Raw genomic sequence first — 24903 nt, forward strand, 5'->3', positions numbered from 1 at the left:
CGTTACTTACTAACGTACTAACATGCATGCGTCTGAAGCTAATAAAAGCGTATTAAAATACAGCAACAGAAGTGATTTTGAATTTTCCGAAGACGTTTCTACAATTTAATAGACAATTGAACAAGCAATAAGTATTTAGCGGATGTTGGACAGAATATAATCAATATCTTCAAAAACCATATCCTTACTTATACGTATTTCTGACCTGAATATCAATCGAGTCTCTAATATACGTATTGTGAATTACCGCGAATCGATTGAAATCAGATTATCGTGCATCGGCAAGTATGTTGTAAGCCTTAGAGCACTCGAGAATTGTTTCGGTGCGAAAGCGTCTCGAGTAAACGGTCGTAAAGTGGGCTCACATTGAGTACTGTTAATGCGAAGATGTAAAGATTTAATACGAGAACGGATGTGAGGTCAACGAACTCGTGTTGCAGGCGGTCTGAATGAGACACGAATGAGGAATATGGAATTAGCTGAACGCGGAATTTTTAGGAGCTAGACATGGTGCAATCGGTAAATTCTACTTTGAGTGAACGAATAGGTCAAAGGGTTTTTATTTTCTTATTTTTTTTTATCGCTGAGATGAATGGACGAGCTCACAACCCACCTGGTGTTAAGTGGTTACTGGAGCCCATCGACATCTACAACGTAAATGCGCCACCTACCTTGAGATATAAGTTCTAAGATCTCAGTATAGCTACAACGGCTGCCCCACCCTTCAAACCGAATCGCATTACTGCTTCACGGTAGAAATAGGCAGGGTGGTGGTACCTACCCGCGCGGACTCACAAGAGGTCTAATCACCAGTACAACTTGGCTTTGAAAACGAATGATTACGGACGACATTTGGATGATGACGGATATGATATGCGGATAATGATGGTTCAGTTTATTTTGGCACTGCTTACTTTTTGTTTAGCTATTCAAATGAAATCGCGGTGCACCTGGTCTCGAGTGGTCTCCGGAGCCGTTCTTAATCCGGTCATTATTTGACGGCAAAAAACCCGACGATCTTGGTACCTGGCAGCTGCAAGAATTCACAATAGGCCTCATATGCGGCAAATTAGATCGCTGCGCCGTATGTGCGTGTAAAATTCATAGGGCACCGCCTGTACTGTCGTAAATCTTTGGGTTGTCTTTTATGAGATCCACCGAATAAAATGAGTGCGATATTATGGGTCAGTCATGTACGCTTAAAATAAAATGAAAAAATATATACATTATTATATATTTATATATTAATATATACATATTACATATTGCAATTTAATTTGAACATACTTGAGTTCTACTCTGGTTTCTAAAAGTCTCGATTCTTTAGTCATGGTGCGATCAATGGCCTTGTACGGGGCGCCCGTGTGGGGCTAGTCCCTGGCCGTGAGCGTAGCAAAGCTGCTGCAACGGCCGCAACGCACAATCGCGGTCAGGGTCATCCGCGGCTATCGCACCATCTCTTTCGAGGCGGCGTGCGTACTGGCTGGGACGCCGCCTTGGGTCCTGGAGGCGGAGGCGCTCGCCGCTGACTGTCAGTGGTGGGCTGACCTTCGTGCCCGGGGCTTGGCGCGTCCCAGCCCCAGTGTGGTCAGAGCGCGGATGGCCCAATCTCGGCGGTCCGTGCTGGAGTCATGGTCCAGATGGCTGGCCGATCCTTCGGCTGGTCGTAGGACCGTCGAGGCGATTCGCCCGGTTCTTGTGAATTGGGTGAATCGTAACAGAGGGCGCCTCACTTTCCGGCTCACGCAGGTGCTCACTGGGCATGGTTGTTTCGGTGAGTTCCTGCACCGGATCAGAGCCGAGCCGACGGCAGAGTGCCACCATTGTGGTTGCGACTTGGACACGGCGGAGCACACGCTCGTCGCCTGCCCCGCATGGGAGTGGTGGCGCCGTGTCCTCGTCGCAAAAATAGGAAACGATTTGTCGTTGCCTAGTGTTGTGGCATCGATGCTCGGCGACGACGAGTCTAGGAGGGCGATGTTCGACTTCTGCGAGTGCACCATCTCGCAGAAGGAGGCGGCGGGGTGCCTCAGAGACGCACAGGCCCGCCGCTGTCGAGCGGGGGCCAGGGAGGCGGATTTCGCCCAAGCCCTGGCCCTCTAAGTGTTTCGGGTCTCCCTCATATGTCGGCCTGGTGACTGGCGAAGAGGGGGCCTAAGAAGACGACGTGCAAGCTGCTCTGCACGCGTTTTATGCATGAGCATCCTGGTGATGGAAGGTCGGCTATCCTCAACCCACGCTGGTTCTGATCCAGCGGGGTATTCCGTAGGGTAGATCATTTTAACCGGCGCCATCTAGGCAGGCTTCGGATAGTCTGCCGACCGAGAGAGCTGGTGGTCGTGGCACCGACGACCGCCAGTCCGGCGTCCCGAGGGGGAGGGTGATGGGAGAGATGTGCTCCGCACTAAACGCTTCACTTTCCCCCCTTTGACTTTTCATGAGCTCTGTCTCATGCGAGGTTTGGATGCTGGAGCGACAGGAGGTTTTAGTCGGTTCGACTCCGGCATGCCCCGCCCTCCATCCCCAGTGAGGGGGCGGAAGTCTGGCGATTTCCTCATGACAAAAAAAAAGAAAGAAAAAAGTCTTTAGTCATGAAAAAAACATACCAACATTTAAATGGCTTGTTTTAGTTAAATGAAATCATGAAGGCACAATTCATCATATATTACAATATATGGTAGTGTTACAATTGTCCAAGTACCCATAAATACGAATTCGGTACATTTAAACTTAATACCCATAAAGTGCCAAGTTTTACGACGCTAACTTCTCCTTAACTCAGCTCGTTTTCGCGGGCTTATTCGAAGATGTTCGAGGGAAACGCCTTTTCATATTTTTTTTTGCATTTAGAACCTTATCCTGAACAACATAGATCATAATTTAGAATATAATCTAAGTTTGGGTAGGAGACGTATTATTTCTTGGCTAGAACAAAAAGTTTCAATTGAAATTAATAAGGCCGAGGGAATCGTTGGAACCAGTAAAAGTTTTCAATATATTTAAGGGAAGAAAGAGTTTAGCTTTGGTTTTTGTGAATAAAAATATTTACTAGATGATGACCGAGCTATGCTCTGTTTTTTTTCTGATAACGCCATCTTGTTGTGTCTTTAAAGCAGTTAGTTGCCCTCAATTAAGAAAAATAGTATTATTATTCGCCAATAGATGTCGGGAAGAGTTGATTATTGAAAACACGAATAAAACAACATTTTCTGAAAATAAATCGTAGTTAGATCGATTTATCGCCCCCGAAATTCCCTGTATACTAAATTTTATGAACATCATTGAAGCCGTTTCCAAGATTCAGATTATATAAGTATATATTAATATACAAGAATTGTTCGTTTAAAGGTATAAGATTTGCTTAGACGGGTAAACTATCTCACGACCCACCTGCTGTGTGGTGGTTACCGAAGCCTATAGGCATCACGACATAAATGCAAGCCTACCTTGAGACATGAGGTCCAAGTCGCAGTTGAATTGGTTAATGGTTGTTTCACTGGTGCAAATGGAATGCATGACTGCTTCGCGGTCGTAATAGGATTGTGATATCTACTCGTGCGGGCTTGCAAAACACTATAAGACAACCAAAAAAAATCGGTAAACATACAACATAGAGATTAAAAACACTTTATTATATGGGAACATTTAAAAAATACACTGAACTTCCATGAGTTATTTAACTGTCTTATTTTGGTATAACACATCCATTACACATTTTAACTTCAACTTTACCCTCCATTTGACGTATCTCATGGTAGTAGGCAGCGGCTTGGCTCTGTCCCTGGCATTGCTGACGTCCATGAGCGACGGTAACCACTTACCATCAGGTGGGCCGTGTGCTCGTCTGTCTATACGGCAATAAAAAAATGGTAATTTAATGTAACATCAAAATAAATTATATCAAAATAACTAACTTTCCAGATAACATTTTAATGTGTGACGTTATGTGAATGACGTTCGCAAGGTTCATGGCGTTTGTGGGATTATGTCATCCACATACAGATGATAACGGTTTATGTGAAGAAGTTAAAGTAAAAATTGTTTATAGTCGTGGCTGTGAAGTGGCGTTGGAAAGAATAATAAGAGGGTTTTATTTTTATTAAATATATACACACACATGCGTTCATATTTTATTCGGTTAAATCTCACGTTTATTACTTTATATTTTATTGTTTCGGACCTTTCATATACGTTTCGGTTTGAAGGGTGGGGCAGCCGTTGTAACTATACTTGAGACCTTAGAACTTATACCTCAAGGTGGGTGGCGCATTTACGTTGTAGACGTCTATGGGCTCCATCTAAGCAATAAAAGCAATAAAACAAAAACTTTACAGATTACAAATTAAAATTTATGTACGAATTGAGCGGTTAATTTAGTTTTAAATATGCATATGGTTTAAATTCGATACGGGAGCGTGTCTCTATTGTTTTTAAAATATAGAACGCTTTGAATATCAAAATTATTCTAAGAGCTCTTCGAGGGTATATCTATACTTATCGTAGATTATTATTATGGGATTTTATGACCTGATAACTAAGACTTTTAAGTCACTGTTTTATTTTAACTTATATTCTTATTTTTATGAAAAATGATAATATAGAGTGAAATGAAATGAAATGAGATGAGATGAGATGATATGGGATGAAATATTCTCAGTAAAATGGTGGTCATTTACTGAGATTTTTTCAGTGGACTTTTTGGAGGATCCCGAGAAGTTTCGTCCAGTGGCTTTGTTTCATTTTCCCACATTTGTGAACTTTTTATTAAACAGTTAATAAACCACCGTTATTACACATTTAAACCCGAAGAAACACTAGACAAAATAAAACAAATCACACAACTTCACTCCTCGCGTTCCCGCCAAAAAGTCCGCAGGTTCGTTGACCGCTCGCATTCATTAATTCAAATTGTTTTACATTGCGTGCCGAGCGAAGTTTTGTCAATATGAATCAACTTTGAATTTTGAGTTTGAATTACAAAGCCTTCCTTTTCAGAAGCGGTTCCATTAACCCGATTCATTAGCATTATAAGAGGTGGTCACACGAAGACTTTGCAGTGGACATAAGAACATAGCGTTACTTAAACATATTTTAGTAGATTTTAAAGATGTTGATCGACTCAAAGTTGATAGTCTTTGTATAATTGTGCATTGCAACTGCAATTTTTATTTAATTAATTTAACTAGAGGTCCCGCAGTAGTCGAAATTCGTCTATAATTAATTGGAATTGTAAGTTTGTACACTATTATGATTGTATTTTATACTTCTATAATCACAAATTTCGCCAAGACTACACTATAAAAAATATTAATAAAGACAAACAATATTTAATCTATTCTCAATTTGACAACAGACGTCAAGAGCAAAAGTTTGACAATAAATAGTATGCATGCGTGTGTGCGTCAAATACATGGTATGTAGTGTGTGTAATGTTTTCTTTATTGATTTAATGTATCTTTTTGGCATTATTTAAAAAAAAAAATATTAGCATTGTTCTCTTCTTCTCTATATTCTCTATAAGTGTGGAAAATTTCATACTCCTCCGTCCGCGCAATTTTCGTGAAAAGGGATACAACATTTTTGCTTCACGTATTAATATATAGATATATTTCATTTTGTTGTCCTTTTCGTAAAATTTTTTTTTATATATTTCATATTGTTGTGTACTTGTGTTTGCTTAAATCTAGCTTCCTTAACAAAGTATAACATGTTCCAATTTAAAAAAGGAAAGCAATTATTTGCTAAACTCAAACTCAAGTACTAAACGATTAGAGTTTCCAGAGTTCTTTTTTGCCACGTACCATCCGGCTATGGAATGAGCTTCCCTCCACGGTGTTTCCCGAGCGCTATGACATGTCCTTCTTCAAACGAGGCTTGTGGAGAGTGTTAAGCGGTAGGCAGAGTCTTGGCTTTGCCACTGGCATTGCTGAAGTCCATGGGCGACAGTAACCACTCACCATTAGGTTGGCCGTATGCTCATCTGCCTACAAGGGCAATAAAAAAAAAAGTCAGTCTGATGCTGGTGTGCCCGTCATTCCGCAGATGCCGGCGGAAGATCAGCGCCGCAGTACCGATTGTTTCGTTACTGTTAGGCATTGCTGAGCCGGTAACCGTTTCCAAGCCTCGTTATTTTTCTTATCTTTGATTTTATTTTTTCTACCTAATTTACATTTGGAATAAATGTTTATTATTATTATTCAATTTGGCCACTCCTTATTTTCCATTAATAAAACACTAAAATCAATCTAAGTCACTTATACCTAAATGGTCATAAAAGTTCAAATGTTAATAATAATTTTCATAAAGAATTTACTACTACATTACTAAGGCGCTATACCTGGAATATCGGTGTTATATATAGCCTTTTAATATCGCAATAAATCTAATGTAATTTAGAGGCTGTCTCATTTCGGAGGTGCTTCGGGAAAGGCAGCCGTTATGAGCCGATATTCGCTTAATCAAATGTTTATGATTCCTTTAATGATGTAATTTTGGTGGTGTTTTGATTTGATTTTCGAAGCTTAGGTCGTATACTCCGGATTATGGATATTCGATCATCATTATGTTCATAGTTTCGTATAGCTATATAATATAGCGATGTGACAATTTATAGATATCAATATTCGTATATATCTAAAGCCTTACTAACCTTTACTGGTGGTGGGACCTCTTATGAGTCCGCGCGGATAGGTACCACCACCCTATTTCTGCCGTGAAGCAGTAATGCGTTTCCGTCTGAAGGGTGGGGCAGCCGTTGTAACTATACTTGAGACCTTAAAACTTATATCTTAAGGTGGGTGTGGCGCATTTACGTTGTGGATGTTTATGGGCTCCAGTAATCACTTAACACCAGGTGGGCTGTGAGCTCGTCCACCAATCTAAGCAATAAAAAAAAGGGTTATAAACAGTTTACCACTGAGGACTTTGTTTAAAAAAAAATCGTCCGAAGGTCATTGTGCTCTGCATATATTGTGACGTGTTCTTTCAGAGCCAAAAGTGTCCAAAGATATCTTTTGAAATGCACTGTGGACTAAGTGGTTTCGCGTAATATGCAGTCAAAGTCTCATAAGTAAAGTTAAAAATATTATGTCACAGAACAAAGTGACCACTTTGCGTTACCTTAGCTAGCAGGTGAGCTCACGGGGCTCAAGCCGGAGAGATGCTAACACTGACTCTAGCAAGAGCAGTGCATCGCAGAATCTACCACCGGATCGGTAACGCGACCCACTGAGAAGATCCGGCGAGAAACTCAGTGGATTGTGTCTGTGAGTTAATTCGCTTGTCGAGCCCTTCGTCGCAAGCGAGGTGCTCGACGAGGACGGTGACCGGATGAAGTGTTAATATATATGCATAAAAGAAAAATACAGACGTGTAATTGGGCATCGCTTATACGTGTACTATAATGAAGGAGGAGCCACTGTTTCTATTAATGCTAAAGGCTCTGACTTCTATGTACCACTTTTGTGCTGGCCACAGTGTAGTGGCAAGTTCAATGATCAGTAGCGTGAATAGCCTCTGAGACAAGAAAATTTATATTGAGCCAGATCTGCCGTGCGATTCTGTAAGCGTTGTTTAACAAACTCGCACGTGAATTTGGTGTGAGTTTTCAAATTGGCATTCTGTAAATTTCATTGTAGTGCCGAATCTACACTAGCGCCCCTCGCGGGTGAATTGAACTAGCAAGCGTGAGTTTTTTTTACTAAAATGTATGAGACAGTATGAGTTGACGTTTGAAACGGCATTCTGTAGTGTAAATCACGTCGAATTTCGGCAAGAACTTCGCATCGCAAAATCATTTTATTTGTCAAATCAAAAGTTAGTGTTTTATGTGTTTGTTGTGAGTGAGAATATACGAAAACGTTATAAACCGCTGTTAATTATTAAAAAAATACTATTAATTAACAAAATTGCACTTTAAAATAACTTTATTCTTCATCGATATTTTGTGGAGCGTATGTTTTTATTGAAAACATTGTTGAAAGAGGCTGACGCTACGGATCAGCGTGAAATGCGTCGACAAGCCTACGAAATTCACAATTTATCACTTTTAACTTGAGATGACGACCATGTAAAAGTATAAAGAAAGTGTATAGATTGTCGAAGGATCATATGAACCAGTTAGGGTGTGAATTACACCCTTTGATGAAGACCACTAAAAGCCATTGAAAAGGACTTTCAACTCTTCTAAAGGTAGGTATTCCACGTGGTAAGATTGTGTCTTTATGTACAAAATAGGTACTTTATAACATATTATTAAAGTTTGCCCATTTGTTTATATCCAACTCTCCCATTATTGTAAAACAATACCACTAAACTAATCTACCAAAAATATCTTGAAAGAATACAAATTAGATTCTCTAATAACTATGTGTATTGTTTAATGATTATTTCTTAGTTTCAGTTATTGTGCACCTTGTTATTTTTGGCCAATTGAAGTTACCAAAAAAATCATAAAAGAAAATATAAGAACACATTTGTCCCAGACATCCCAGTGTATATCTGAGGTTGTGGAGGCTCTGAACAACCCAGCAACTATATATAAATATTTAAGATTCCCACAGAATGCTCAAGAATGGCAAAAGTTGAAGGAAAAGCAAAGAAAAAAGAAGAAGGTGGTTTAACCTAAATAGGAACAGATGGCGGTGCACTATAAAAAACAAACTGTTTCAAGGCCATGACCTCAGTAATGAGGAAACCCATGCAAGGAGGAGGAGGAGAGGTTTAAGCTAAATAAAAAAATGTTTTCTTCATAAAAAATTACCAATATTAATGTAATGCTAAATATTGCAGTTTTTATGAAAAATTTAGAATCCTTTGGGTTATTGGGTGTATTGATGGGAAGTTGGTGGCCTTAAAAAGATCTGCTACCAATAAAAAATGGTTTTACTGTCGCAAAGAATATCATGCAAGAAATGTACAATTTGTAAAGCTATTAATATTTTTCGAAATTCTGATATGTAATCCATAAACGAAATGTGTATTAAGAACCTATGTATTCAGATTGTATTCATTTCAGTTAAATTGTAATTGTGTATATTGCTATAAGTTATTGTGAAATATAGTATTTATCTTAAATAAACTGTATTCAGTTATAATCAAAACAAAATAAAATCTACTAGATTAGTCAATGACAGCAAGTAATGACCATTATAATTATTTAACATCTTTTCGGGCTTTCTGTATATTGTCAACGTTCCAACCTTATGACACCTTTTGCTATTTTTTTTTTCATTGCTTAGATCGGTGGACGAGCTCCCAGCCCACCTGGTGTTAAATGGTTACTGGAGCCCATAGACATCTACAACGTAAATGCGCCACCCACCTTGAGATATAAATTCTAAGGTCTCAGTATAGTTACAACAGCTGCCCCACCCTTCAAACCGAAACACATTACTGCTTCACGGCAGAAATAGGCGATAACGCTATGCTATGCTAGCTAATACCTGCTAATAATAGCTAGCTATTGCTAATATGGAGGAAGATACTCCTGATGCTTTGTAGCACCGCCTTCATTCCACTGCCCGTAACTCAGTGTAAAGAACAATAGGTATGTTAAAGAGTAGATTCAGGTGTTTGCTGATCTATAGGGTGCCAATTTACCACCCTGATAAGATAGCAAAAATAGTTGTTGCGTGTTGTGTTTTGCACAACATTTGCAATTGTGCAGAGCTGCCAGTTCCCATGATTTCAGATGATGAGATTACGTGTACATTATGGTGGTCATGTTGAATTACTTTGTTAAATTTTACTAATTAGCTAACTTATAGTGTGAAGTAACTTCAAATATAAATTAATGATTTATAAAAATAGTTTTATTATAGTTTTATTCAATAGTTATATACAATAATTTTGAAATTTGTTTGCATCAGTAACTTATGTGGAAATACAGGTTTAAAATTGCTAGCGCTGCATGTGCTAATTCCACCAACAGTTCATCCTTCTTGCAGATTGTCGACTATTCATTCCCCCATGGTTGTAAGTTTCATTAAGTTATATATGGTACTGTGTTCAAAAATGCTTTGGACGACACACATATGAACACCCTGAATCTTCACCTGCAGTTCCTCTATCCACAAAATTCTCTCAGTAATTTGAGTACACTCTGCTTTTCATTGTAAAAGTGGTGAAATAGCAGGTCAGGTGTTGAGGTGCTGAAAAAAAATAATAAATTTATTTAAAAACAAGGTTAGGTAAAATACAATGTTTACAATACATGCAACAAAATGCTTTTATTTACAAGTAACAGCATTATACACAAATCAATGTCCCTAATATGGTGGTTCAATGAATAGGTACTTTGACCTGAATAAACACATATCAACCCAATCTCTTGACTAACATGTGAGACCTACTGTGGCTGGAGCTACTAGTAGTAGCATCACAATAAGTAGAAGTTACTTGCATTTAGTTAGAGGATGATGACTGCAAAATAGGTGATTCTTGATGCAATGCTAAAAAGGCAATAAATATTAATTTTTAAAATGCAAGTTTTGTTTAGGTATTTATTTCAGATAATTAGGCATAACATACATACCTGTATGTTTGCGATTGTTCCAATACTGATACATTTTCCGAGTTGGCTATAAATTCTCCTTACAATATTTTGATGATGTGGATTAGTATTTTCAATCTGTTGTAGTTCCTTAAATATAATAAAATAGGTTATGCCTAAATTTTGTTCTTTATTTTAAACTGAGTATGCAGCCTTTAGCCAACATAATGTCAGTTTAGTCAATACTCTGGCACTGCCTGCCACCCCTGTACCAGTATGCACACCCTTTACCATAGATACAGTCACCTCTGCATCAATAAATACATTCCAACAACATCAATCTAACTTGCAATACCTAAATTGTGAATGATTTGATTTATTTAATTCAATATAATTTTTTTGTTGGTGAATTTGAGATACAAATAAATTACCTTCATGCCCTGTTAAAATATAACATCAATAAAAACGTAGTAGATAGATATATCATACATAAATATATGTTAACATGTCCTAAATATCTCACCGGGAATGGATCTTAACTGACAAGATAATTTAGTTCCTATATTTTTTTAATATCCTTGTTCTCTTATTGAACATGTTGAGATTCGATTAATCCTTTTGTTTCGCTAGCTTTTAACCCAAAACGTTTATCAATGCCTCTATTTGCGCCAATGTCGGATGAGAAGAACGCTCTTTAAATCTGTTGGTAATATATTTAAATTTTACATTAAAAACGAATGGATGAAACATTGATAGCCTCAAATTAACTTTTACTTACCTCATAATTTTTATTTAACGTTAAATTCACTCACAAAGTATCAACAAATCTAGAAAAAGCAAAATAAAAACTTCCGACCGCTCGAAATTGTTTTGAAAACAATTAAAATTTTGTTTTTTAATTCTGGTATTCGCCAGTGCACGCAAAGGAACTTAGCGTACAGCCAGAAATTACAATTAATTTCATAAATATATGACTTTTAATATTCTTTTTAGATATATTAGATGTGGTTTAGACACCAAAGCTTAAATTCATAGTATTTTCTTACAGAATGCTTCTAAATACAAAGAAAAACTGAAACCGGTAAGCTTCGATTTACATTTGCGTGTATACGGCTATCCCTAGTAGTATTGTAAACAAACTTCGTTGTCACTTCACTTCGCTCGAGGCAGGGTAATTAAGATTAGTGTTTACAGAATGCCAAATCAAGGTCATTCCATTGCGAATGCGAAGTGATGGAGAATTTCGTAGTGAGATGCGAGTTCTTGTTTGAATTTTAGAGAATCGCACGGCTGATCCGATCAATGTCTTCAACGGTAGACAGCGGTTTGGCTCTGCCAATGTTGCTCCAGCGTCTTCTTGGCCCATTTTCTTCCATTTTGTCAGTTTGAATATAAATAATTTTTTTGTAGTAAATTTTTAAAATGTATCGAATTTCTTCATTAGATTCACTCATCTTGACAGTACGAAAATTAAATAAAAATCCCACATTTTCCTAATTTGAATTTGGAATTATCTTCTTTAAAATTTAAACTTTTAATGATACCAAAACCAGCCAGATACAAATAATATAGCCAAAGAGATTTTCTTACAAGTTCATACATATTATAACGCGAAAAGATTTTTTCCCCAACCTATTATTTACTTTACTTTTTACACTTTCATGACCTCCAGTATTAGCTTAATATCATGTGTGCCGACCAGTTTGGTCAATGTGCCCTGATCTTGTCTGTTTATTTACAGCAAAGTTTATTTACTGGTGGTAGGACCTCTTGTGAGTCCGCTGCGGATAGGTACCACCGCCCTGCCTATTTCTGCCGTGAAGCAGTAATGCGTTTCGGTTTGAAAGATGGGGCAGCCGTTGTAACTATAGAACTTATATCTCAAGGTGGGTGGCGCATTTACGTTGTAGATGTCCATGGGCTCCAGTAACCACTTAGCACCAGGTGGGCTGTGAGCTCGTCCAACCATCTAAGCCATAAAAAAAGTATATATATAAATATGCACGCAGTCTTAAAAGTAACATAAATTCTTCGTTTATTTTGACATAAGCCCAGTATCATCGCTTAAAATGTATTCTTACCCTTCCCTTGCTCCAACAGCTGATGCTTAAATAAAGCGAAGGTTTTGGGAAGCTCTCGTCGAAGAGAACGGTGTCTACTTCAAGGGTAGCAGTGACGGAATCAGGGATTATAACAGATTTAATTGAAGTACCTTCACGCGGCTTGCGAGGGAGTTGATTATTTTTATTCCACAATTAGCTGACCCGACAGACTTCGTAGTGCCTCAATCGATAAATAAAAGATCTAAACTTTAGTATAAAATAAACTTAAAACAAACAAAAGGAATCCGTCCGACGGGGGCACATCAAAGGAAAAACAAAATTGTTATTTTTATTTAATTACGAGCATTTTCATACCTTTTAAACCTTCTTTGGACTTCCACAAATAATTCAAGACCAAAATTAGCCAAATCGGTCCAGCCGTTCTCGAGTTTTAGCGAGACTAACGAACAGCAAGTCATTTTTATTTATATAGATTTATAAAATGATTTTTTTTTAATAATATTAAATAGAACTTGGTATAGAACTTCGACCTTCATTCGAAAAAAAGTCTAGTTAGACTCCCGACCACATGTGGTCTTTTGATTTACATTTATTACATTATCTTCTTCTTCTTCTTCGTCGCTTCCCCATTACTGAGGGTCGTTTTTATTATCATTATTATTATTCTTACACCATCGAAGCACCGGAATAACATTGCTACCGGAATGTTAACTGTAAGCTTTTGTATATACATACACATATTATGTATACCTATCCTTATCTTGAATTTCTGCCAAAATCAAATCTAGTTTATGAATTTGCAGTACAAGTTTCGTATCCTCTATGTTCAGCGTTTTCCAAATGCCTTATTAAACATTCTGTCCGACACATTAGAAATACTTTCTAAATCTACAGTGGATAGGTCCATGTCCATCCCCACGGTGGGAGAACCCGCGGCGAAACCTCGTCGCAGTGCTGGGGCAGGACTTCTCTTTGCGGGCGGGTCGTCGCTCGTATGGTAGAGGACCGGAGTTCGTGGGAGGCCATGGCCGGGTTCTTGGTCATAGCGCTTCGTGAGGCTGAGGAGCGCGAAAAGGAATGGGATCCCTCTTCGGCTCCTCAGCGCAGAAGGCGGGGTGGACGGCGCGCGCGAGGTGCCGCCGCTCAGTCCTCGTAGTGACTATTGAGTGCCGGGTGCGGGGGCGCCCGGCACTTGACTGTTGGTCCGGTGGTGAAGCGGTGCAAGGTGGCTTCTGTGCGCCGCTCACGGTGTGTCTCCCGAGACGAGGTCCTTCGGGAATTTCCCGGGGATGAGATCCCTTCTTAACATTAGTACGGGTACCGGCTAAGGCGAGACTTTCGGCGCACACCGCGGTACCGTAAGTTTCGTGTAGTCGGTGTGGTTGAGCTCGATGGGGTTTAGTCGGTAGTCGTTCTGCGGGGCAAGTGCTTCGCGCGCCTTTTTCGAGGCGTAGTCTCCTGTGAGAAATTGGGGGAGGTAAAGGACCTCGGCCCTTCTCTTCTCCCCTTTTTCCTCTCAGGAGGCGCCGGAGTCCGACATAACCCGGTCCGTTACCCGTTACGTTAAAAAAAAAATGTCTATGTCCGTCGGTATACCTGTGGCCCCCGAGTTCATAGACCGTACGTTCTTTAGACCGTTCATGGTATCAATACTTATAAATATTTTATTAACAGATATGAACAGAAAGGTTATTTTGATAATATCCTGAAAAGGACCCCACGCTTTTTTTATAATAATTTTTTTTTTCTTACACTATTTTTAATTTATTATCTATTCTGTAGTTGGATTTTCTATAAAAGTGTATTTTTTTAGTTTTTTTAAACTATTATTTATAACGCAATACAACTGAGATTGTCTCGGGGTGGGTTCCAAAAAAAAGAACAATATTTATTTCTCCTTCTTTGAGACATAGATGATATGTCTTAGGGTGAGTACCAAAAAAAACCAATACCTATTTCTTCTTCATCTAAGAAATCAGCAGGATGGTATAATACAAAAGCTTTATTATGCCGCTTCTTCTCAGGTCTGTGGTTTTTATTTGGAACACCTGGCCGAGATAACATGTTTTGACATTCAACAAATATGTACATAGCATATTGGTTACCTTAAGTTGAAACAAATGACAGGAACTTTCCGTGCGAACTCACAAATATATCCTTCCACCGGTGATGTATGTTTTTCTACCCGCAATTTTTTCCGTGGATCCCTCGACACCCAAATACCGCCCTGGACCGCTCCAAGGAGACTGGCAACTTTTTGCCTCTGATCTGCAAAGTGACGTTTGATAAATGACATATTTTGCGACTCGAGCCTCTTTGAAATTATCCTTTTTTCATCGCATTGATTTATAGTTCAGATCCTGCATACAATTTTGCGCGATATTACATTTTTTCATGTCATATCACCATCAATCGTTTCGACAGGTGAATGGGTTTAACTTCTACGCTAAAATTGAGCCTTTTCATTTTATTGAAAATACCAAGAAGTGTGCTTTAGTGATCAATGGCAGCTTAAGGTTTAGGAAAACTTTGTTCTGTGTTAAATTTATTAAGGTTAAAATTTCTTTTACCTTTGAGAGTATTTTTCTTGTAATCCAATTAGCGAATCAATGATAGCAGTTTATTGCAAAAAAGCCCCAATGATTTGTTTTAGAATTGAGAATTTAACTGTCGAGTCGCTTGCTGCAATGCACTGTCAAAAAAAAAGAAAGTCAATTATAAACACTGTTGTTTAATTACTGGTTCATACCACGATTTCTAGTTTTTATGGGTTCCTGATATATCCTCTTACAAGCGTCACGATCACGAAGTCGTGATGTAGACTGCGATGAAGATGTTATAGAGCAGATAATCTGTCTACCTTATCCATCTTATAGTACATTTCTTTTATCTAAAGTTCTAAGTTTTTAGTCATTAGCTAACTTGGTAACAATAACTCTATGTCTTCTATAAAAAATCGCAAATGCAAATGTAAAGTTGTAACAGGCCGATTAAGGCAGAGATTGGATGAACGGAAGTATCAAGTTTGATCGTTCTACAAACTTAAAAACTATTACCATCATAATTGCCTTAAAGGCCTTTGCTTTGCGTACGACAGCTGTTGTTCCAATGTAATTGCGATTATGACTTCAATCCCCAAGATGTGGTCTACTAAACTTACTGCATACTTAATACTTAATGCGCACTTAATGCATAACCATTACTTGTTTTCATATTATCGTCACTGTGAGTACGAGGTGAACGTCTTGAAACTTGGCAACCGTCCAAACTCGTTTGCGATAAAAAGCCATCCTATTTGGGTTACACAATTTATGTAAATACAATCGTGGCCCTATTCTTGGTTATTTAGTTAAAATTACATTAAAACGGGTCTTCGCATATCCTTCCCGAAGCCAAAATAGTTAACTAACCGAAATGCCTAACGAATTAGCTAACGAACCAATTGATGCTGAGACAAACGGGATTATCACTGGTGATGGTTAAGTTATGGTGATATAGGGGCATCCTAAAACGATTTTGGCAGATTGTGTGAAAGAGAATGTGCAAGAGAAAGGTGTGAGTGCAGAGACGACATATGATAGGCCTGAGTCGAAAAAGAAGTTATATTGTGACGACCCTACGTCGTAGGATACATGCAAAAAGAAGATGAATAGTGGTTAAATACTAGTGGTAGGGGATAGGCCAGTTTCGCGTTCCAGTTTGAAGGGTGGGGCGGCCATTCTACGGTAAAATTAAGACTTCGAACCGATGTGGCAAGGTGATGACATTGACATTAGCATATGGGCTCAAATGACTGAGACTAGGGGAGCCGAGAGCTCGGTCATCAAACTTTCGGTATAAAAATATCTGTGGTTTGAGCGAATTCGTGCTCCGTTAAGGCTTGAGAATTTTCATTGGCAACTTTGTATCGGCCATATAAAAATAATTGTGCAATGGTTTACGGCCCCAGTAATTGCTCGTATTCGTTGGTTGTAAACGATATAATCACTCGTGGATTGGGTTTGTTGTTACTTGTGCTAAGGCGAATGGAAGCGCGCAAGGTTAGGCACCATTATCCTGCCTATTCCTACCGCGAAGAAGTCACGAGTTCCGGTTTGAAGGTTCGATAAATCAATAAAAAAAAATGTTTTTCGTGTAGTAAAAGTTTAAAATAGACCAGACCAATTACCACATAACGTACCATACGTTCCATCACCATTCGTATTGTTTGTATTTTGTTTTGTTATTGCTTCAAAGGGTAGACGAGCTCATGGCCCACCGGGTGCCGAGTGTTTCTCGGAGCCCACAGACATCAACAACGTAAATGCCACCAATCATCTTGAAACATGAGTTCTAAGTCTTATAGTACAAAAGCTTGTACTTTACCTCCAAATGTTCTTTTTTTTGTATTTGATGTTTGGCATTGTTTATTTTTTTGGTGTACAATAAAGAATATTCTCTCTCTCTCTCTTTTGCTCTCTGTTTCTATCTATATTTTTAATTATGTAGAAGTTACTGCATTTCCGTCTTCAGTTTGAGGTCGTAGGAGTATGCTTGAGTGAAATCTCTAATTCAAAACCCGTCACTGGAAAGCCAGGGTTCGAACTTCGAACCAGACAGAGCTCAACCAATGCAGATATGCAGATGAGGATTTTCCACCATTATCATTCGCAAGATGCGTGTAGCAAAGTACGTCGTCTTCTTAAATCTCTCTTGACGTTTTACAAACCGAGCTCCGAAAAGACATTACTACATATTAAAATGGATCTCCCAACAATAAAAAGGTACTGGAAAATTCCGTATTTTAACAGGCTAACTCGTCGATGAAAATAGAATAACAATCGAAGCGACGTGAAAACAGAAAGGCTTTTTCGTACATGATGAGCGATGCTAAAATTGTACACGGACTGGCGTACTTACAAAAAATCGATATACAACATTATTGATGCATCGGGTATCGAGGTGTCATATGTAACATGTTTTAAACAATACCTATATGTATGTATATATGAATAAACGGCTTGAAGTATTCGCTGTTCTTGTAATCTGTTGTCTGATGCTTTATTTATCTTATATCTTTAAACGAGCAATTCTTGTATATAATTATAGGTATAATCTGAATCTCGGAAACGGCTCCAACGATTTTCATAAAATTTAGTTTAAAGGGGATTTCGGGGGCGATAAATCGATCTAGCTACGATTTATTTTCAGAAAATGTTGTTTTTTTCGGGTTTTCAATAATAAAGTTTATCGATAATTTTGATTTTTTCTTTAAATAACCAGTTCAAATTATTTTTTTTATTCTGTCGGTATGATCGAAAAATATTCTTCATATTTCATCATTTTATCAATATCTCATTCGTTTTCCGGAGTAGAGTTCATCCATACTACCTGGAGCTACTGCGGTCATGCATAGTGCGTTTCCAGAGGTCTTTTTTGCCACGTACCATCCGGCTATGGAATGAGCTCCCCTCCCCGGTGTTTCCCGAGCGCTATGACATGTCCTTCTTCAAGCGAGGCTTGTGAAGAGTATTAAGCGGTAGGCAGCGGCTTGGCTCTGCCCCTGGCATTGCTGTGGTCCATGGGCGACGGTAACCACTCACCATCAGGTGGACCGTGTGCTCGTCTGCCTACAAGGGCAATAAAAAAATAATTAAATATAATTTAAAAAAATACAATTTATCAAAAAAAAACCTCTGCTAGTGTAAATAAAAATGACAGAATACCTACTCGTATTTCTTTGTGATCACGGACGACTAAAGTTTTTATCTGTAGCATTTTGGGAATTGAATAGAGAAATAGTCTACCTTTTGGCACGGTTTTAAATAGAACGATGTCAGGACAGAGTCAAACGAAGCGAATGCAAACGAAATAATTATTTCGGTGCAGATGTTTACTGGCTTTATTTGGAATTGAATTGGAATTACAAAACAAACACCAATTTTCGCTTTGTGTTGAATGTTGCCTATTAACGAATCAAAAATTCCATAGCTAATATTATAATAGTACGAATTAATATTCATCTATTGATTTGTTATTGGTTCTATAATTAATTTGGTTACGAGCTGGCATTTTGATTTTTTGTCTATTTGAGCAGTAGGACGGGCCTATATGACCTCATGTTTCAAGGTGTCGGTATTCAGGCAGTAGCATCTATGGACCGATAAACACTTAATACCAACTGAACCACAGGCTTGAGGTTGTTCTTGGAACTAAACCCGTGTGGCACTCGGGCACTGCCGCGGTAAAGCTATTGTATAGCATTTTTTATCAACTCATGCAATTATAATTAGACAATAATAATTTAATATTAAAACAATAATAAAATAAGACTACGCTACTAAAAGTAAAACATTAATTGTCCCTTTCACACTCCTAAACTAGACCGCGCGAGAGAGAGATAGGCAGAATTTTCATGATGCGCATGCAGTGCGACGTGCTTATTCACAAACACTACACAAGCGCAACCTGTAAATGTGTTGAACGTGAGCTACATGGTAGGCGGAGTGGAGGGTGTTAGGTTTTATTTTCGTTACGGAATTTCTTGATTTGGTCGCCGTGCTCAAAGCCCGCGATAAAAGCTATGCAAAAGCGTAAAAACTTTTGGCTGCACGTAAACTGCTAATGATAAAATTAAATTAATATTTTTCAGAACCCAATGCTGATTGATAAGTACATTTTATGCTTCCGTTGTTTCAGAAAATACATTCCGCTGCATATAATAGAAGAGGACAGCTACGAGAAAGATGTTCTATTTTACGTGAACCTCGGAAACCCTGAGTTACTTGGAGGTACGTAAAATTGTTATAAAAGATAACTTATATCCTTATATTTCATAAAAATATCTTTTCAACAAAAAATTTAACTAGATGTGAATGGAAAAAGTTCAGTGTGTCAATTTATTATTATTATAAGAAAATTTTACTAAAAGATATTGATTATTAATTTAGTAGAAATCAATGAGGATTTGGGAATTTGTGAACAGAATATTATAGATTTTATTCAGCCTGTAACTATTATAGATTGATTTCTGATAGGTAATGATTTTTCGTGGTTCTTTAAGATATATGCAACTACGTACCTGGAACGTGGTTTATCATAATTTTTAGAAAGTCACTCTATTTTGTTAACAAGCAAATAACCACAGATGACTTCAATGTTTTAAAAATACGTTAGGAATTTATTTCATAAAAATATTTTGGGCAAAATTTACAAACCAAGAGTCATTAGCTTGAAAGGGAAGCGGAAGTTAAAGGGCAATATCGTCTATAAATTATCTATAGACATCCGGCTGTTAGTAAAAAAAAATTGAGAAATTAGTGATGAACAAAATTATGTCCGTAGAAGCAAATTTTCTAATTTACCATCGCTGAATTTTTTTATCTATTTTTTATTGCTTATATGGGTGGACAAGCTCACAGCCCACCTGGTGTTAAGTGGTTACTGGAGCCCATAGACCGAAACACATTACAGCTTCACGGCAGGCAGGGCGGTGGTACCTATCCGTGCGGACTCACAAGTGGTCCTACCACCAGTAATTACGCAAATTATAATTTTGCGGGTTTGATTTTTATTACACGATGTTATTCCTTCACCGTGGAGGTCAATCGTGAACATTTGTTGAGTACGTATTTCATTAGAAAAATTGGTACCCGCCCGCGGGATTCGAACACCGTTGCATCGCTTCAACACGAATGCACCGGACGTCTTATCCTTTAGGCCACGACGACTTAGGACAAGCGACATCGATTTATGGTGTTGAATCAACAAAATTTCTAGCTTTTTGTTTTGCATGAAACAAATTCTTATTTTGGCAGACTTTTATGACGCATGTCTACCCGATGATTCCACTTCATTGTCGGTACAATATTCGGAAGGTAAGTAACTAGTTTGAAGTGATAACGTTACAAAAATTTATCACTTTAAAAAAATGTATTTGAAGCACGTGTGCTTTTGTGGCACAGATTTCGAGCACGCTGGAGAGTTTTCAAAAAGAGAAAATGTTGTATACACATGTAGAATAGTGCATAAAGTCTTTAGCCGGTTCTTTTTAAAAGAGATTATCGTTGGTTGAAACTGGAATACCAGATTCCTTCTGACATCACAGTTTTTTTCTGCACTTTTGGGTATGATCTAGCCCTAAAGCTAGAAATTAGGGCGTTAGTTAGACCTGATTCTGGCCCAAGTAAGTTTTAGTTATATAGACATATTTGTAACTAGGTAGCTTTTGACCGCGACTTCGTCCGCGCGGAATAAATACTTTGGCATAACGCTAAATTTTACCCGCCTCTTCATTTACGTAGAAAGTGAAAATATTTTTGAATAATAGAATCTTAAGGAGTTATTTAAAAGGGAAAATAACCCCCATTTTGAAACATTATTTATTGGTGCTCCGCTTGTATTAGTCTTAGCGTGATGTTTTATAGCCTATAGCCTTCCTCAATAAATGAGCTATCTAACACTGAAAGAATTTTTGAAATCGGACCAATTCTCAAATTTTCAATTTCCCTTTCTAATTGTCACGGTGTTTTTTTTTATTGCTTAGTTAGGTGGACGAGCTCACAGCCCACCTGGTGTTAAGTGGTTACTGGAGCCCATAGACATCTATAACGTAAATGCGCCACCCAAATCGAGATATAAGTTCTAAGGTCTCAAGTATAGTTACAACGGCTGCCTCACCCTTCAAACCGAAACGCATTACTGCTTCACGGCAGAAATAGGCGGGGTGGTGGTACCCGTGCGGACTCACAAGAGGTCCTACCACCAGTAAATCAGTTTTAATTCTGGGTTCACCAAAACTTCTATTCTGGTCTTCGAGCGCCAAGCACGTATTTTAATATGGAGCGTATGAAGTGATAAACGGCGTCTGTAGAAAGAAACAACCACGTCGCTGGTTACCGTTGACTCACTTAAAGAGGAATTTGAAGAATGTATGATAAGAGAACACGATGGTTGATAATTTATAAAATTCATCTCTGGAAAATCATTATGGATGACGCTATCATACCAGGTAGTAGGGTCAAATCTATTCCGACGCTAATTTCAGTGATGATGAAACTGAGCTGAGACGATTTCTCTTAAACCACCCACGGAACAAATGCCATAAGCTCCACTAGACCCTTTGTAGATTCGGAGGATTCAAATGAACTGTGACCGAAAATGTTATATAACAACCAATGAATTCCAATTCCGATCAGAAGGGCGTGTATTAAATGGGTAAATTTTATGTAGGGTCACAGCGATGTAGGCGGGAACCACTGGTAGACAGTATAATAAAATGCAGATGCTCTCACAACCCTTCAATTTTTCAAACGTAATCGTTTTGTTCGAATAATGTGCAAATTTGATGTCATCTTGGGCTAAAGAAGATGTATTTTTCTCTCTTTTTTCCATCTCTTTCTGTCTCTTGTGGACTCGTATCGAGAGATATGACCAGGCTTGAGTTTGGATTCCGCAAGCAGCTACGACGAAGGAAGAACAACTTGTAATACGTCCTTCTTCAAACGAGGCTTGTGGAGATTACTTAACGGTAGGCAGGGGTTTGACTCTGCCCCTGGCATTGCTGAAGTCCATGGGTGACGGTAACCACTCACCATCAGATGGGCCGTATGCTCGTCTGCCTACAAGGGAAATCTTCTTCTTTTTTTTCCCCTTATCCCACTAGGTGGGGTCGGCACAGCTAATTTTTCTCGTCCATTCTCTTCTATCAGCCGTCAGCTCAACACTCACTCCTCTTTCTCTCATATTTCACGTTATTCACACACTCCATCCATGTGTTCTTCGGTTGACCTCTTCCCCCTCTACCTTGTACTACAAGAGCAATAAAATAAAATAATAATAATAAAAAATTCAATTTACATAATTATATACTAAGTACGTAGTACAATTGAGACGTAGATCTCAAGTTTTAAGTTGAGTGACGGCATAAGGCAACCCTTAACACCAAGTGGGCCGTAAGCTTGTTCATTAGTCTATGCAATTTATAAAATCTCAGCGTCGGCCAGAATAAAGGGGCAAAAAAAGCAAAGAATTTTTGTTGCAAACTTTTCTGTTGCATAATCAAGAATGTGTACATTTCTTTGTATGTCCTCGTGGATTTTATTTTGCGTGAAGCAATACTCAGTTTACACATGACTTATTTGATAATGTTTGGTGATAATGATAATGATGGGCAGGCCACGTGGCAAAAATGAGTGACGATAGATGGACCTCTCGGCTGACGTCATGGCCAGGCCCTAGGGGAAACAGAAAAAGAGGAAGACCTAGAAGCTGATGGGCTGATGATATCGAAGGGACGGCTGGTAAACTGTGGATGGAAAAGGCCACAGATAGAGAATATTGGGCATCTTTGGAGGAGGCCTTTACCCTCAAACAGAGGGGTTCACGCTAATCTTAACCCAAAAACAAATCAAAGTTAGTTAAATAAAAAATTAAAATGGTAATAATAATAGAAAAAATATATGTGTAATGTAATAGTTACTTTTTTATGGGTGAAATAAAAGGCTTTTTATTTATTTTATTTTATTTATTATTTGATAATGTTTTGGTTTAAGCAACTTCTTTATTTTTTTGTGATATTGTTCTGAGTTTATGCGAGGAACTGTCCAGTTCTAATAAGAATATGCGGCTTATTATCTAATTTTAATTGAAAAACGGATTGCTTGTACCGATGGTTACGATTATTAACCGACTAAAAGGAGGGGGATCTCAATTAGAATGTATTTTTCAGAACTTTTCCTAGTTGAACCGATCATGGAAGGATCCTGAAAGGCCAATAATTCTCATTTGGTTCCATTTAGATTTTATGATGATGTGACTGGTAGTTGTTTTTCAGTTATTCTTAATAATAATCCATATTTATTTACTGCCGAATATATCATTTAATCGTGACGAAATTCGTTTTCTTTTTTCTTAGAGTTTGGTATTCTTAGACGATGGCCATAGTCATCACAATCCAACAAACCTGCCCAATTTGGAACGTAAGATTGCATAAGGTTATAGCAGACTTGATTTAAGCTTTCACGTTTTCGGTGTAAGGGTTTTGAATAAAACTACTATTAGGTAGAAGGTTAAATAAATGAGCCACGATAATGTAACCATTACTGACTCGGAACAAGAGTCTCCATATAAATACGTTTCATTTTGAAACAAGTCATTTTGCTTTCAACGCTGTATATAGTTCGTTGTAAAATAGTCTGAAGCGGTCTCGGTGTTAGAGGCTAAAATCCTCTATCTCGAATGTTACTTCCGTTAACAAAATTCCGAATTTAAGATAATTTGATTAACATCATTTGCGGGAGCGGCGCACCCTGCCGACTAAATTCACGATTCGACAGATTCTATTACGTGCCGCGCGAAATTTCCGCCTCTTGTTTCTCGACGAGTGTTTCAGCTTGTTTTATTAAAGCCAGCAAAAATATTGGGCTAAATGAGTAGGTATTCTCGAAGTATTTGGATCGAGAATGTTCGTTTAGCCCACGAATTGTTTTGAAAATTACTGGAAAACAGTTTGTCGCGTCTAAATCTTTTGCGTCAACGTCATTTTTATCTTTTGCTGGCTTGTCAATAGACTTTTATTGACACGGAGAATGTCCATTATAAAAGCAGCCATTTATTAGTGGGGTGTAAGATGTCGGGTTGTAACAAAACCTAAGAATTACTGTTGAAGTCTTAGAATTACTGAACGCTATCAACCAAGAGTTCTTCAGCATTACCTTGAATTGCAATTGGATTGTGATTTAGGCTGTCTTGTCACTTTAGTCAGTACTTACCTGGTAGTAGTAAGTAGATCTTTAAATTGATTTGCAGATTAATTAGAATTTTATTTCTTGCGCCGAGGTTCTTACGTTCTATTTCCACAAGGGGCAGACATTCGTCTGATGAACTGGTTTGTTTGCTCTTGTCTGGATAACTATATATTTAAACGTATATAAACATGTATATCAGTCCCTGGTACCCAGAGGTATGGTACTCTGGTCCCAGATATACAGAGAATCCTACTTTGTAACCAGATGACCGTGCATGATTTATTTTAAGTTATTATTATTATCACGCCAGAGCAAATCCTAGCTTAGGGTCAATGTCCCATAAATCTTTATTTAATAACAGGTTAATTTTATTAAATTCGATAAAAACAGGTATATAATATATTAGTATTTTCTTCAGTATTCCCCAGTCGTAGACATAATTGAGACCTAAAAGAGGCCTGATCTCGGTTTAATTTCACATATTTATCGTTATTTTACCGCAAAACCTGTAAGTTGTTCGTAACTTCGGTAATTAAAGACACTAGAAACGCAATATTAAGTCGTCAAATAGTTTTGATTACAGTTGTATACATAATTACATACGCTGGATGCAGACAGCGCA

At 38.1% G+C, this 24903-nt stretch overlaps 1 protein-coding gene and 2 long non-coding RNA genes across 5 annotated transcripts in view; 2 read left to right on the top strand and 1 right to left on the bottom strand.

The window, feature by feature from the left end:
* Positions 1-24903, top strand: part of LOC101741376 (sodium/calcium exchanger 2) — a 127978-nt gene that overhangs the window by 67343 nt on the left and 35732 nt on the right. The window contains exon 2 of the mRNA XM_012697646.4: positions 19234-19325. Coding sequence (XP_012553100.2) covers positions 19234-19325 — 92 coding nt within the window. The remainder of the gene's footprint in view (positions 1-19233; positions 19326-24903) is intronic.
* Positions 7707-9807, top strand: LOC119630548 (uncharacterized). The gene is made up of 2 exons (XR_005246299.2): positions 7707-8190; positions 8396-9807. It is a non-coding gene; the product is annotated as an uncharacterized LOC119630548 (long non-coding RNA).
* On the bottom strand, positions 9808-11806 carry LOC119630547 (uncharacterized). 3 transcript variants are annotated; one of them, XR_005246297.2, is made up of 4 exons: positions 11271-11801; positions 11016-11192; positions 10535-10642; positions 9808-10151 (listed from the first exon to the last, which is right to left on the bottom strand). It is a non-coding gene; the product is annotated as an uncharacterized LOC119630547 (long non-coding RNA). The 3 variants fall into 3 exon arrangements; XR_005246298.2 differs by lacking the exon at positions 9808-10151 and adding an exon at positions 10159-10451 and having other exon boundaries at positions 11271-11804; XR_009976644.1 differs by having other exon boundaries at positions 10535-11192; positions 11271-11806.

The sequence above is a fragment of the Bombyx mori genome, chromosome 25 (genome assembly GCF_030269925.1).
Source record: "Bombyx mori chromosome 25, ASM3026992v2".
NCBI lineage: Eukaryota > Metazoa > Arthropoda > Insecta > Lepidoptera > Bombycidae > Bombyx > Bombyx mori.